The following is a 14,034-nucleotide window of genomic DNA, read 5'->3' as shown; positions in this document are numbered from 1 at the left end:
ACAATTTGCAGCATATGTTAAAACAAGTGAAAAGTGTTTATAGTTTTGAGAGATGTGTTGGTCCTCTGAGAACTGAAGTACTAATTTGGGAGTTTTTGCTAAAAGAACCAGTTTTAGTGTGTTAGCAATCAAGAAAAACTGTATTTGTTTTAGAGAGGCACCATATGTTTCAGATGTAGACCTAATTTTACTTAATGTTATTTATTTATTTATTGACCTTTCAGCATTATTACAGGTTATTTTGCTGTTACAATAAAACATCAATACTAAGTAGACAAAAGATTTTAAATATTGCAATTATCTAAGTTGAGATCTAATCTCGTATCCAAAATTAAAATTTTAAATCCGCTGTCATTTAGGAGTCTGCACATATAGGGGATTGGTGATCTCCTGTATCTCTCAGTTCGACATCTTGGGATGGCCAGTTTGTTTGAGTTCCTTGTCTGACGACCTGTGAGCTCCTCCCTGAGGGGGGGGTAGCCAGTCACTGAAGTTGGACTTTAGCAGCTTTCTGGCAAAGCCAAGACACAGTTGAGTGCATCTCTCTGATAGAGTGCACAATCCGAGAGTGCAGAGAGCCTCTGGGTACCCTGAGTACCTCTGGCCAAGTATGATTTTACAAGCCCGTTTCTGCGTGCTTTCCAGCCTTTTAGCCTGGTCTGTAGTCAGGGAACTGTGCCAGACGGGGACTGCATACTCCAGCACTGGGCGTACGTAGCCTGTGTAGATGGAAACCAGTTCTGGGTCTCGGACACCAAATTTCTTCAGGCGACTCAGAGCAAAAAGCTTCCTGTTCGCTGAGGTCAGCATGTGGTCCACCTGACTGTCCCAATGCAAATTACTCTGGATGGTGACCCCCAGGACCTTGACAGTGTCACAGACTTCCAGGATGTTCTGGTCAATGGAGAGAGTCGGCAGGGCGGGTGGATGCCTCATGTGGGTGACATGTAAAACTTTACATTTCTTTGGGTTGAGTTTCATTTTGTGCTCCTCTACCCAGATATCAAGACCATTCAGGGTCTGTTGGAGGGTACAGGGTAGTTGGAGCTGTTACAATAAATAATTCTAAATCGTCCCGCTGAGATAAAGTCATTTGTTTTGGTCATGGAAATTCAGTTAAAGGTTGTGGAGAAGTCATGGAAAAGTCATTGAAAATCATTGGTGAAAAAGTGTATGAACCCTGCCTGTATTGTTTGTCATAATGTGTGACATCATCTAATTGACAGAGGTGAACATTTTCACATCACTGCATGTTTCCGCATAAAATATGGATAATCTGAGTTGTTTTCTTCATTTTTTTGTCATAAAATGCTGGACAGTGTATGTTTTCAGAGGGACTCAAAATACCACAAAATCCCAAGCTTATTTTTTGGTTTCACACCCTGTAACTACCATCAGATGTAGTCTCAAAAGGAGAATGTATTTTAATCTATTGCCAGGTATGTAGGGCTGTGCTTGAAATGTCCTGTGGATAAAACCAGCTGAATTCAGGGAAAGTGCTGGCAGGAGCTGGGAAATTATTCCTGACCTGCTGTCTTGTGTTTTGTGTTTTTGAAAATGCTAAAAAAACTAAAACTCAGCGACACTCTTGAAAGTAGATTATTGATGCCCTTAGTTTATGACTTGTGGGTAATAAATCAATTAATCTCACTCCCCAATCCTCATGTTCCCAGCTGACAACCATGTTTGAGAAACTGAGCAGCACCAACAGGCTGCTGGAGGAGGAGATGCATGAGCTGGCAGACAAGAAGGAGAGTGTTGCCCATTGGGAGGCACAGATCACTGAGATCATCCAGTGGTGAGTGGCACATGCCTTGATCAGCCATTAATCCAGCAGAAGTTTTGCTACCATAGACAGAACATTTCTTGCTTTGCAGAAACACCTAATGGCTAATGGTATATGGTTGTGTTTTATCATCACAATTACATTAACATTTTGTGTGTGTGTGTTGGGGTGTGGTTCTATACAGGGCTTTTTGACGTATTTTGTATAAATTCAGAATATAGTACCATTAATTAAATGATGTGGAAGAGATCCCATAATTTCAAGGAATATATGGTAGGTAGACTGCCATATATTTTCAAAGGCGATGTAAAGACTGCTTTACTGTCTAGATTTTGTAATCTGTTCACCAGTCATACAAGCCAAACTCACTCTTTCACTTTAACTTATTTCCAGTTGTAGCCCTGTGGTCAAGATAAGGGCCTGGATTTAGGCAACATTTTTCTTAAACTTACTTTCAAATAAATGCAAGTGTTTCTTCACACAATTTGCTGAGTTAATTTTGATCATTGTTGAACTCACCAAATAACTTCGTAACTTTTTTATGTGAGTCAAAGGTTGAATCCACACCAAGGTCAGTGTAACCTGAGTAGTAAGGCACACTTGTCCTACTCCTACAGGGTGAGTGATGAGAAAGATGCACGGGGCTACCTGCAGGCCTTAGCCACAAAGATGACCGAGGAGCTAGAAGGTCTGAGGAACTCCAGCCTCGGTACTCGTGCCACAGTGAGTCACTGCCCCAGGATGTCCCAGAATCCAGACAATCAGATCTTGAACAATTTGACCATACTGTTTGCGAGCAGAAATTACACCAGATAAGATTTGAGGGATATTTGAACAAGGCTTATTTGGTACCTGTCTCCTCTAACTATACAACCTTTTCTTAGTTTGCTGCATTTATTGATGTGAATCATTGCTTTTGCTACTGATGTAGATCCACTTTCACAGAGCTGATGTGATTAGTTGGAAGATATTTCTTGCATCCTTTTTCAGGACATGCCCTGGAAGATGCGGCGCTTCGCCAAGCTGGACATGTCAGCCCGGCTGGAGCTGCAGTCTGCGTTGGATGCTGAGATCAGGGCCAAGCAGGCCATCCAGGATGAGCTCAACAAAGTCAAGGCTGCCAGCATCTCCACTGAATGGTAGGTCCAGGTTTCTGAAATCCCTCTGATGAGAACTCCAGGCGAAAATGTCCATTGTTCGATATTATGGTCCTTGTTTTAAGATTATGATCTATCTCATTTGTCATATATAATCCATCAGCACACAACAAAGAAAATGTACAGAACCCCACCCCAAACAGTGATATACTGAATAAATATTTACTTCAATTGGAGTTTTGTATATGCTGACAAAGTTGGTTCTCCTTTAAAGCATTCAGCAGTTATGTCCTTAGAGCTGCATTTAAAGCTGTGATTAAAGCTCCCTTTCCTCTGTACTCCGGGAGGTGGTTGAAGTAATGTAGAGGGCAACTGGTTGGTTCAGTAGCGCAAGAAGTGTCTGATGTGTGATTCAAGTCCTTTACCTCACCAGCAAACTGCAGGAGTCTCAGAGTAAGAATCAGGACTTGTTGTCTGAGATTGAGAGGCTGAAGAAAGAGTCAAAAGAGCTGCGCTTGGGGAAAGGTGAGAGCGGGAGATGGGGGGGGGGGGGGGGGGGGGTTGGTGGTGGGGGGGGGGGGGTTCTGACACCCAAAGTTAAGATCAGCTTTTATACTTGAAAGAGATCCACCCAGCCACAATATTATAAGGTGAATTAATAAGGGACCACAACACAAGCATAATAATAATGTACCTTAAATTTGATATCATGTTTCAGTCCATTACACTCATACGCAAGTACTGCACATCACTACTCAGGACAGAGCCTTTTAATGTCTGTGTATGTGCATCAGCTGTATATGAAAATGAATAATACAGTGCACAAGAGATTTATTCCCATTGGGGAGTTTTTTTCTCACCACCATTTGAGGGTTTTCTCCCCACTGGGAGTTTTTACCTTATGTACTTGCTGTTTGGGGGTTCAGGTCTGGTTTTTTCTGTGTTTGCACTTTTTTTTCTGTTTCTTGCCTTGCTACTGTGTAAAACTTCCCTGTAAAAAGTGCTATACAAAGTTACATAGTTTGAATATTAGAGTGGGTTGAAATAGATGTTGGGGGGTCTGCAACCCCCCCCCCCCCCCACAGGGAATTTAAAGTACTGCTATGAAAATTTCTGGTGAAATCTAAGGGGGAAATGCTACAAATTACTGAACAATAAGGCTTGGCGTTTGTCATGTAAAATATTGGCTGAAGTTGTGGAGCATTCATGCAATGTTGTTGAAAATCATGGAAAACTGGGAAAAAAAGGCAGAAGAAATACTTGGGTACTATTGCAGTACCTGTGGGCTCCAGAAATAAAACAGCTTTGTTTATTGCTTCATTTTTGGGAAAAGAAAAAGCATATTTCCTTACCCGCACAAAATCGCATGTTTTTATTTTGGCCAATCTGTATTCTGGTTCTATGATGTGTGAGTCCATGTGCAGGCTGCATTGGAAGGCTGCTGCTTTATCTTTCCCAAATTGTTAGTTGTCTGGAAACAATACAAAGTGTTTGAAGTGGACATTAAAGGTCTTTTTTTTCAACCTGGGTCTTACTTTCATAAAGTTTTTCATCATTCCTATCGGTTTTGATAGTATTGTATGTACAGTTGAGCCAAAAGTTCACATACACGTAGGCTAAACATATTAAAACTTTAAACTAGATGTTTTTCACAACTCTGCACATTTCATGTTACCATACATTTCTTTTGCAAAGTCAATTAGGGCATCTATTGTATTCACATCAGAGGTAATTTTAAAACAATTGATTAGAGACAGATTTATTTCAGCTTTAATTCACTATATCAGAATTCCCGTGGGTCAAAAGTTTACATACACCAAGTTGACTGAAATTGATGTAATGACTTTTTAGAAGCTTCTGATTGGCCAATTGTCATAATTGTGAGTTAATTGTGAGTTAAATGGCACTTGTGGCTATATTTAAGGGTCTCCATTTAGAACCACTGCCGTTTTGCCCTTGATAGGGCAACTCAGCTAAGACCTCAGAAAAAAAGTTGTGGACTTCCACAAGTCCGGTTCCTCTTTTTGTTTTTGTTTTTTGTGTTTTTTTTTTTTCCTTAGGAGCAATTTCCAAACAACTGAAGTTACCATGAGCATCTGTTCAAACAATTGTATGCAAATATAAAAATCTTGGGACCACACAGAAACTGCATCGTTCAGGAAGGAGGCACAAATTAAAGTTACAATCTTGAAGATTTCAGTTTCGTTCTCTATGGCGGTGCCAATGGCGAGAAGCGGTAATTGCAGGTGCATTTTTGGATCTCACTTCCCATAGATCCAACCGGATACAACCATTGTCGCCTGTGTGACGTCAGTCAGTTGGCACCTGGGCCACGCCAACTATAACACTTATTATTTACTGAATAAAAAATGGTTGTTATAAAAGTAATGTTATGTAAATACTCATTCATTGTCTAACATTAGGCTAACTTAAACTGTCTTTACACTGCCGAGCCGGGTTAAAATGCTGGAGCAGATCTGGGGTAAAATTAGTGATGATCAATTTCCACACACGTTCTTTATCCACCGTTTGCCCGGTGTGAACATCTTCACACTGCAGAGAAGAATTTGCGGGATTCGCTGTGGCTCGTGCAGTTATGTATCTCGTGCACAATAAACAGTCTTTTTCGTGAATGATTGTTGTGTACTATTTTTGAAACAACTGCCTTACAAAATGTTACCTCTGGTGTTTCTGGTTTTGCTAGCTAAGCTGTTTGAGAATAAAGCTGAGCTGAGTGTTAAATTAGCAATCAGTACAAGACGAGTAAAACAAAAACAAAGGAGATTTAATCAAAAAGGGCATCAAGGCTGAAGGAACATATGAGGAAGCGTAATAAAATAATAACAACGCTAATCCATACTGCCGTATTCTTTTATTTAGTTTTCTCAGACTTGACATCTTTACACAGAAATCAGACTCTGTTCCACCTATACCCTGGCTTTATTCCGATCAATATATTTATGACTTGATGGCAATGTAATAACGGTAACGTTAAGGCCAGTTCAGATCAATGATTCGCAACGAGACAAAACTGTTTTAGAATGTTGCAGAGAAAATTGCAGCGGTGTGAACTGGTTAGTTGCAGAGTGTCTGAAGCCGTTGCCTGGGGTCTCAAAAGACCCACCTTGTCAAATCGCCAAGTGCAGTTTTACAACGTTTACAATCAGACGTCTTGGAATTTTGCAAGTTGCATCCAGTCTCGTTGCGAATCATTGATCTGAACTGGCCTTTAGTTAGCTACATTACAACGTTGCAACAAGGTAGCATTGCATTCGAGAGACGGTTTGCGAGGTCGGTACTGGTCAGTAGCGTTAGCTAGTGTTTTTTCTAATTGTTAGCTGACATTAGATTGTGTTAATTACATTAGCTAGCTAGCTAACGCAACGTTACCTGATATGAGAGATGGATACTGTGCGCAGCGTTGTCTAAACTAATGTTGCCTTTCTTTGCATGGTCCGGTAGCTAGCGTTAGCTGTGCAAATAGCTATGTAATTTAGTAACGTTACATTGTCATCAAATGTAATACGAAATCTACATCAACAAATAATATGACCTCATGTTACACAAAAACTTTTTAGGGTTCCATAACTTTCTCTGTTATTGTAACGCTAGCAGGCACCGTAAAAAAAACAGTACGCCGCTCCCACACAAGTGAGTTGAAGAGCCAGCCTGTTGCGTTAGCTCCGCCTACCCTCTCTGGCAGAACAACCACTGATGGGTGATGGAAAACACGTCACTAACTATGTGCCGCTTGTGAATTTTTCCGGGAATGTCGCCACAGACACCCAGTTCTTTAATCATAAATTGTTAATAATAATAATAATAATAATAATAATAATAATATAAATTAATATAATAATAGGCTCAATCACCATTGTGTTACCTAATTCAGCGATAGATAGTGACTTAACAGACATTTATTTTAATGAAAATCTTCGAGATTATTACTTTAACTTTGATGGCTGACTAATATACTATATTTATACAAATAAATGTCAACATTAACATTAATTTTATTTCCCCAATAAACAGGTTTAGATGAACTGAACTTGAAGGTACATTGAACCTGTAGCCTATGCCCCATAGACGCTGTGGTGAAGCTACTGGCATAGAGGGAAAAAAAATATCTAAAAAGCTATAACTTGAAAATGAAGCAGTTGTGTAAAATACAATCAGAACCGATAGGGTTGAGGAAAAATATTATGAAAATAAGCCCCTGGTAAAAAAATAAAAATAAAAAAAAAACGGACCTCCAATGTCTGGTTCACAAACTTTGTATTGTTTTCAGAAGGCTGACATTTTGGGAAAGATATAGCAGCAGAATTCCAATGCAGCTTGAGCATGCATGCTCACATTTCTTACATCCGGAATACAGATTGGTAAAGGTCTGTCGATCCCCAATCATGTGTCATGTAGCGAAAACTGGCCGGTTCACTGCCGATCAATTGTGCACCCTTAATTTCCAGCCATAATGAGGTTTTATCCATGTTGTACTGTCATCATTGCTACAGTAGTGCCTCTCAATTACCCATTCCCAGATAAAATGAAAATCTTCTAGTGATATGAATCAAGAAATACGAATTCATGAAATACTTATTTTAAAAAATATACTTATTTAGAGGTTGGTGTATTGCACCCCACAGCTTGTGTACTTTCTGCAATACATTTGTATTTCTGTCCTATCTGTATAGGTGCCTCTCACCTTCCCTTGTCACAAGCAAAATGTTAATTGAGTAAAACTGTGATACTAGTTTGGTGGCTTTTAGAAGCTGCATTGTAACTGCTTGGAAGTCCATTCATGCACTTTACTATAGATTCACCCTTGATACCTTTTAATGTGCACAGCATTGGAAAACATTAATTAGTGTATGGTAAATTCTCATGCTGCTGTACTGAGGGGTTGATGCCCTATCAGAACCAGCAGTATTTTTTGTTCACTACCCTGCTCTTTTGTAGGTGTGAAGCACCAGGACTCCCAGAACTCATTTCTTGCATTTTTGAATGCTCCTACCTCAGCCCTGGATCAATTTGACGTAAGTATTGAAAGATTTCTTTCCACAATAATGCTCAGTTGATGACAGTTGTCATTTGTTCACCTCTCTGGAAAAGACTTGACAGTCAACTGCTTGATTTCTAATTATTTAGTGGTAATAGATTATTCGATTGAAAATAGAAGTCTAAATGTTTTCCAAGGCTGGCTTTGCCATTAAATGTCAAAACATTTTAATCATAGCCTTTCTGCATTCTACATTTCTACATATGCATTTCAATTTTTTTCTTTATTTGATCATCTTTTGTTTCATATTATGTTCTGTCAGGATTCAATCTCTTCTTTCACCTCCTCTTTAATTAAGTTTTGGGATTTTTTCCCCAAACAACTAAATTTAGACAAGTGTAGTTGTATGTTTAAATAACAAATATATCTCCCTTTTGTTGGGGCTGTTGGGCAGAATGGCTAATCTAATGTCTGTGAAAGAGGATGAGTTATCCTGTATTGGAGGGTGGATTTAGTGTGCAGTAGTGGTTACAAGCTTCATATTCCCTGTGGAATGTGCAGACTGAGGGTAACCTGTCCTGGTCGTGGAAAGTGATTGTGTCTGCTGTTGTTTTTTTTGTTTGTTTTTGTTTTTGTTTTCACCTTAAAATTAGCAATCAATATTGACCAAAGAAACCAAATGAGATGAGTTAACTGTGTAATCAACTGCTTTTGAAGTGCTGAGCAACAAAAACCAGTATAGACGCTTTCATCGGACGCACACACATTGCCAAGGTTATGTGCTTGGCCCGAAGTTAACTTCCGCTCTGAGTTTATTTGTTATTGGGTTTGTGTTTACTGGCTAATATGGCACCGATTACAAACGGAGTGAAAGTTAAACTGATGAGCAGACTGACGTTGGGCTCAGGTTTTGGTGCTGTGGGGTGCACCCTGGAACAAATGCCATTTCGAAAATTAGTAAAAAAAAATACATTATTTAACTTTGTAACCACACTAGGGAATTGTGAAACGAATTGCTTGAATCCCTGTGATTATTATCGCTGGTGCTTGCCGATTGGTACTTTTTGAGAAATAACTGGACATCGTTACCTATTAGAATGTAAGTCCTGTAAAAATACACATAAAAAACTGTATAAATAAAAAAATCTACTTCATACATATACATTTAGTAATACTAATACAGCCTTATTTACTATATCAACTTTAAAACAAGCAACACGCTCGTAATTATCTCATCGCGACCCATTAAAGCCAATGGCGCAGACATTGCTCCAAACTGCTTTCCTAATGGCTATTTTGCGTCCTGCGACTTGGGTTACAACTGTGAATATGTACGGACTCCTAGACGTGCTGATAGTGACCACCCTTTCTCATATTAACCTCATATACACAAGACAGTAAGGACACACATACATTATGCTAGCAAATTTATGTCAAGTTCCATTCATTTATATGGGGTGGTCGATACACATCCCATTGGCAACCAAAAGCTAGCACTGGACCACCTCTGAATTATTTTCCGGCACAGAAAAAAAAATCATGAAAGTACTGAAATAATAACCACAGAAGGACAACATTTTTTCCTACATAACTAGGTACAGGTTGTTACCGATATTTCGCCTATTAGATATATATAGTTGGAAATCAGTTTTCCTGTCTGTCGAACGAAGGTGGTCGAATAGGTGCTCTCACTCTAGCACTGACTTTGTTTCAGGTAACAAACTCATGATAAGCAATAGCTAATAGCTAGCTGACCAGTAACAAGCCTTCAATAGTTATGAATTAGCTAACTAAATTGATTGTAGCTAGCTAGCTAAACGTAGCTAACATTGTATAAATTGTACACCAATGACGTTAGATCAATGCTAGTAGTTGATACGCTTAGCTACATTTTGAACTAACGTTATGATACCTGTTTCAATGACTGACAGCGTTACATTGCCTGATCATTTTTTGTTGTGGTACCTAGCAAGATGACCCAAGTTATTAAGAGTCACGATGTTTTTCCATCAATGCATGCTATACAAATAAATAACCTACAGTGATTGCATTGGCTACACATATTTCCCACTAGCCCCAGTTTGTGTCTCATGTAATCATCGTTTTTAAGCAAGGTCATAGAAAGAGTGCACTTTTTACACAGGAATGTGCATGTAACCAGAATAGTTGTGGATTATGCAAGGAATGTATGATGCCTCAGCAAGGTGCAATACTGTCAACACTATCTGTTTCGTCACGTTTTTCTGGTAGTTTAACGTTATCGCATTTTAGTTTGACCAAGTAACGGTTCTTTTCTTCGACTGGTAACCCCAAATAATACTGGCTAGACATAGTTTTAACTAGCTAGCTAATGTAATTTACATTTTATTTATTTTGCTTATTATCAGAAATAGTCTAGAGGGACTCTGTTGTTATTGATTGTTTGCGGAAATTGGAAAGTTAAGTTAGGGCCAGAACAATGCACATGCGTAGTAACGTTTGTTATGCCTCCGCGACGGCACAGCCGTGGCCGGAGGTATTATGTTTTCGGATTGTCTGTTCGTCCGTCCGTCCCGATTCTCTTGAACGCCTTGAGGGAATTTCTTCAAATTTGGCACAAACATCCACTTGGACTCAAGGATGAACTGATTAGATTTTGGTGGTCAAAGGCCAAGGTCACTGTGACCTGACAAAACATGTTTTTAGCCATAACTCAATAATTCATACGCTAATTATGACAAAGTTTCACACAAATGTCTAATAGGATAAAATGATGACGTGATGACATTTTATATCCAAACGGTCAATCTAGCCAGGAAAAGGTACCAGGGAAGGAGTGAATTATCACATGCATGAAGCCTTTCCTCCTGGCTAGGCCCCATTGTTTAGAGATTGTATTTAAGCTGTGCCCTTTCAAATGCAAGCTATCCCCGAGCAACCCTGGGTGACTAGAAATTATAATATGTGAAGAGTCATTGATCTAGCCAGGAAGGAACCAGGGAAGGAGTGAATTATCACATGCATGAAGCCTTGATGAAGTGATGACATTTTATATCTAAACTGGCTACTGGTTGGCGGTGGCATACAACTGCGAGGCGGTATTTCTAGTTTATGTTGTTACCATTGAAAGCGTCTATACCGTATGGGTATCAAGGACCAGAGATATTTCCCAAAATATAGTGACCTGCACAAGAAAAATGAATACTAAAAAACAAAAAGAATTGAAGCCTGCCCACTAATGTAATGCTGCTCTTATAAATTTTAATAGTACACACACACGAAATGGTGCCCATTAGGGAAGGTGTCAAATACGAATACCATATTCAGCTACACTCGAATAATGCATTCTCTCCTCCTGAATTTTGCCAATATTACTCAGATTTTGATCTTTTTCCCCACCTCTTTGATGTGATTTGCTCAGCGCCAAATTTCTCAATTAGCCTTATACACACACCTGCAGAGAGACGTGAGTGAGAGTTTCCCTTAAAACTAGATAGGCCAGAGTGATGCCATATGGCTTTAGGCACGTTAAAATTAAAATTTCTCCTACGCCCTAAATACTATATCCTCCTCCTTCCATGACTTTCCTAATATTTGAAAAAAGAATCGATTCAATATAGAAATACTGGCAGTTTGTGCCATTTTCTTCACAGAACCCCATATCCAGACAATCAACAACAGGTACTTTTACCTAGGTGCGAACGTGTCGCTGTGTACTCCAGCACGCTGTTCAGCAAATGAATGACCTGTATTTTGATGAAGAATTTCCAAATCAAGTACTATCAAAACTAATTTCACTCATGTAATCACACAAAATACATTCACTGCAATCATGTGATGAAGTTGATAAAGCCTTTAGGGTGGGGATGTATAATTGTGGATGCTGTAGGTATATAAATTATAGGCTCAGGACTCTGCAAGGTAGATTCCATTGACATATTTTTAGGTGTTCATTGAAACTGAGACTTTTAATAAACTGAATGGAGCAGCTTCATGACAACTGCATGAAATGTAACTGATTTGTGCGCATGTGGTCTCTGCAAACACCAAGGTTGCGTGTTCTCTGTGGAATTGATAAGAGGAGAGCAACAGTGCATAGGTTATGTAAAAGCACACTTCAAGGAGAAGGGAGGGAGAAATGTGCTGAATTTGTTGACTGAAGAGATGACTTAAAATATTTCTCTTTGTATTTCTTTAACTATTTTTTTCCATTTTGAGTTTTGTCATGCACACTAGCACTTTTCTCACTGTTCCTGTAATATGCCTTGATACATTTTGTCTTAGCCTATATAACAAAACCTCTATAATTTGGAAATACAAACGTTGAAATTGATTCATTTGTGTCCTTTATTTCAAGAAAATAGTTGTTTTTTTGCCATTTTCTCCCCAATTTAGTCATTATACCAATTCCCCGTGTGTATCACAGTCCTGGTCGATGCGCTATCCTCTGTCGGTCTGGGGAGGATGTAGACTACCACATGCCTCCTCTGATACATGTGGAGTTGCCAGCCGCTTCTTTTCACCTGACAGCGAGGAGTTTCACTGGGAGAGCGTAACGCGCGCGGAGGTTCACGCTATCTCCCCCAGATCCCCTCCCTGCTGAACAGGCACCCCAACCAACCAGTAGGAGTCGCTAATGCAACGATCAGGATTCATACCCTCACCGGCTTCCCACCTGCGGACACTGCTAATTGTGTTCGTAGGAACGTCTGACCAAGCCAGAAGTACCGCTGCCAGGGATTGAACCTGAGTCTCTGTGGTGGTAGGCGAGTGCTTATACCTCTACTCTACCCAGACGGCCCCTCGAGAAAATAGTTTTGCAATATATGATTTTGTAATCTTCATGAAATTAGGTTGTTGCTGTTGCAGAAATCAATGCTGCAATGCAGGATGTCTGACACTGCTGGACTTCAGCGTGACAGAAGTAGGTGGTGAAAAAGGTTGTTGGTTAATGACACACCCAGTGCTGACTCATGTGGCTTATGCAAATCAAACATTCAGGTAAAGTGGGGCTTCAGCAAAGAGGGGAGAAAAAGTATTCTGTAGTTTTTTGTTTCATTAGGAGTTCATAGCACACAGTAGTTCTCAACTTCATTATGAACTACTGTATGCTATGCTATTATAAAAGCATTTTTTCTGTTTTTAACTGACTTCATTGTCCCTCAGGTAGGTGGGGTTCATGCAGTTCATACTGTGCAGTTCAGAGTAAGGATGAATAACTATGTTTTGATTTATAACATATAACAGTAAGATATAGGTCATTGTTAAACTCAGCTTTAAAAAGCATATTACCTGTTGTTAAACTGGATTATTATTGATGTCATTGTAAAACCATGACTTTAATGCTTTAGTATCTCAACCATTCCAGTGCCAGTGATTATAATGGTAAAATGCACTACCACGCCCACTGCCAGTTTTTTATCCGAGTACGACTTGGTTGAACAAATACAGATGCGAATATAAACAGTAGCATCTCCCACCACCCCGAGTGCCCATGTGTAAAATTTACAACAGGAGCATTATGGTAATGGGCAGAATGTATTTTTTATTTTTGCCTTCCATATGTTCATTCCCTTTTGTCCGAGTAGCTGGGAATGTGGTCTTGAGAAGGGAGTGTGTTACTGTGCTTCCTTCCCTTGATTCCATCCACAGCAGATTTAGTTGATTTCCATTGGAATTCACAGTTTATGTGTACATGTATTGATCTGCATAGCTTAATGATTAAGCTTTGTTTTTGTTCTGTATTTAGTTTAATGCCTCTCTGTTGCAGTTGACATTAAAATTGAGTGCTTGTTTTGGTACAAGAATATAATGTTTTTTTCGTTTCTTTGGTGAGGTTTTATCTCAATTTGTTTTTCCTGTATGTCTGTGTCTCATTCTCTCTCCCTCTCACCTCCCTTTGTCTTTCTTTTTCTCTCCCTCTCCTTTTTGAAGCGTTCTCCTGCCTACGTGACCACTAGCAAAGGCAGACGTGTAAGCTCCCGATTTGTTATTGCTTTTTTTACGGTTCCATTTCTGTCTGCACTCAAAATGCCATATCAGAATCTCACACTGGCTATGTGGTGTGTGCTCTTTGGAAGTGATGCATGTCTGTGCATGTTGCATATTTTTCTGCATGGTTTCAGAGACAAAATGCTGTTTCTTTTGGGAAAAAAACACGTTGCACAGTTTTTTTT

The 14,034-nt window shown here is 39.4% G+C and overlaps 1 protein-coding gene across 7 annotated transcripts in view; it reads left to right on the top strand.

Annotated features, from left to right (window-relative positions):
- LOC118229832 (serine/threonine-protein kinase MRCK alpha-like) overlaps nt 1-14,034 on the top strand; it is a 375,259-nt gene that overhangs the window by 251,686 nt on the left and 109,539 nt on the right. For 6 of the 7 annotated variants that reach the window (XM_035422277.1, XM_035422272.1, XM_035422274.1 and 3 more), the window contains 6 exons: nt 1,674-1,798; nt 2,404-2,509; nt 2,777-2,925; nt 3,317-3,408; nt 7,840-7,916; nt 13,793-13,831. In XM_035422277.1, coding sequence (XP_035278168.1) covers nt 1,674-1,798; nt 2,404-2,509; nt 2,777-2,925; nt 3,317-3,408; nt 7,840-7,916; nt 13,793-13,831 — 588 coding nt within the window. The remainder of the gene's footprint in view (nt 1-1,673; nt 1,799-2,403; nt 2,510-2,776; nt 2,926-3,316; nt 3,409-7,839; nt 7,917-13,792; nt 13,832-14,034) is intronic. The other variant, XM_035422276.1, reaches the window with a different exon arrangement.

Source organism: Anguilla anguilla, chromosome 6 (genome assembly GCF_013347855.1).
Source record: "Anguilla anguilla isolate fAngAng1 chromosome 6, fAngAng1.pri, whole genome shotgun sequence".
Taxonomy (NCBI): Eukaryota; Metazoa; Chordata; class Actinopteri; order Anguilliformes; family Anguillidae; genus Anguilla; species Anguilla anguilla.
This window is presented reverse-complemented; position numbering and strand designations above follow the sequence as displayed.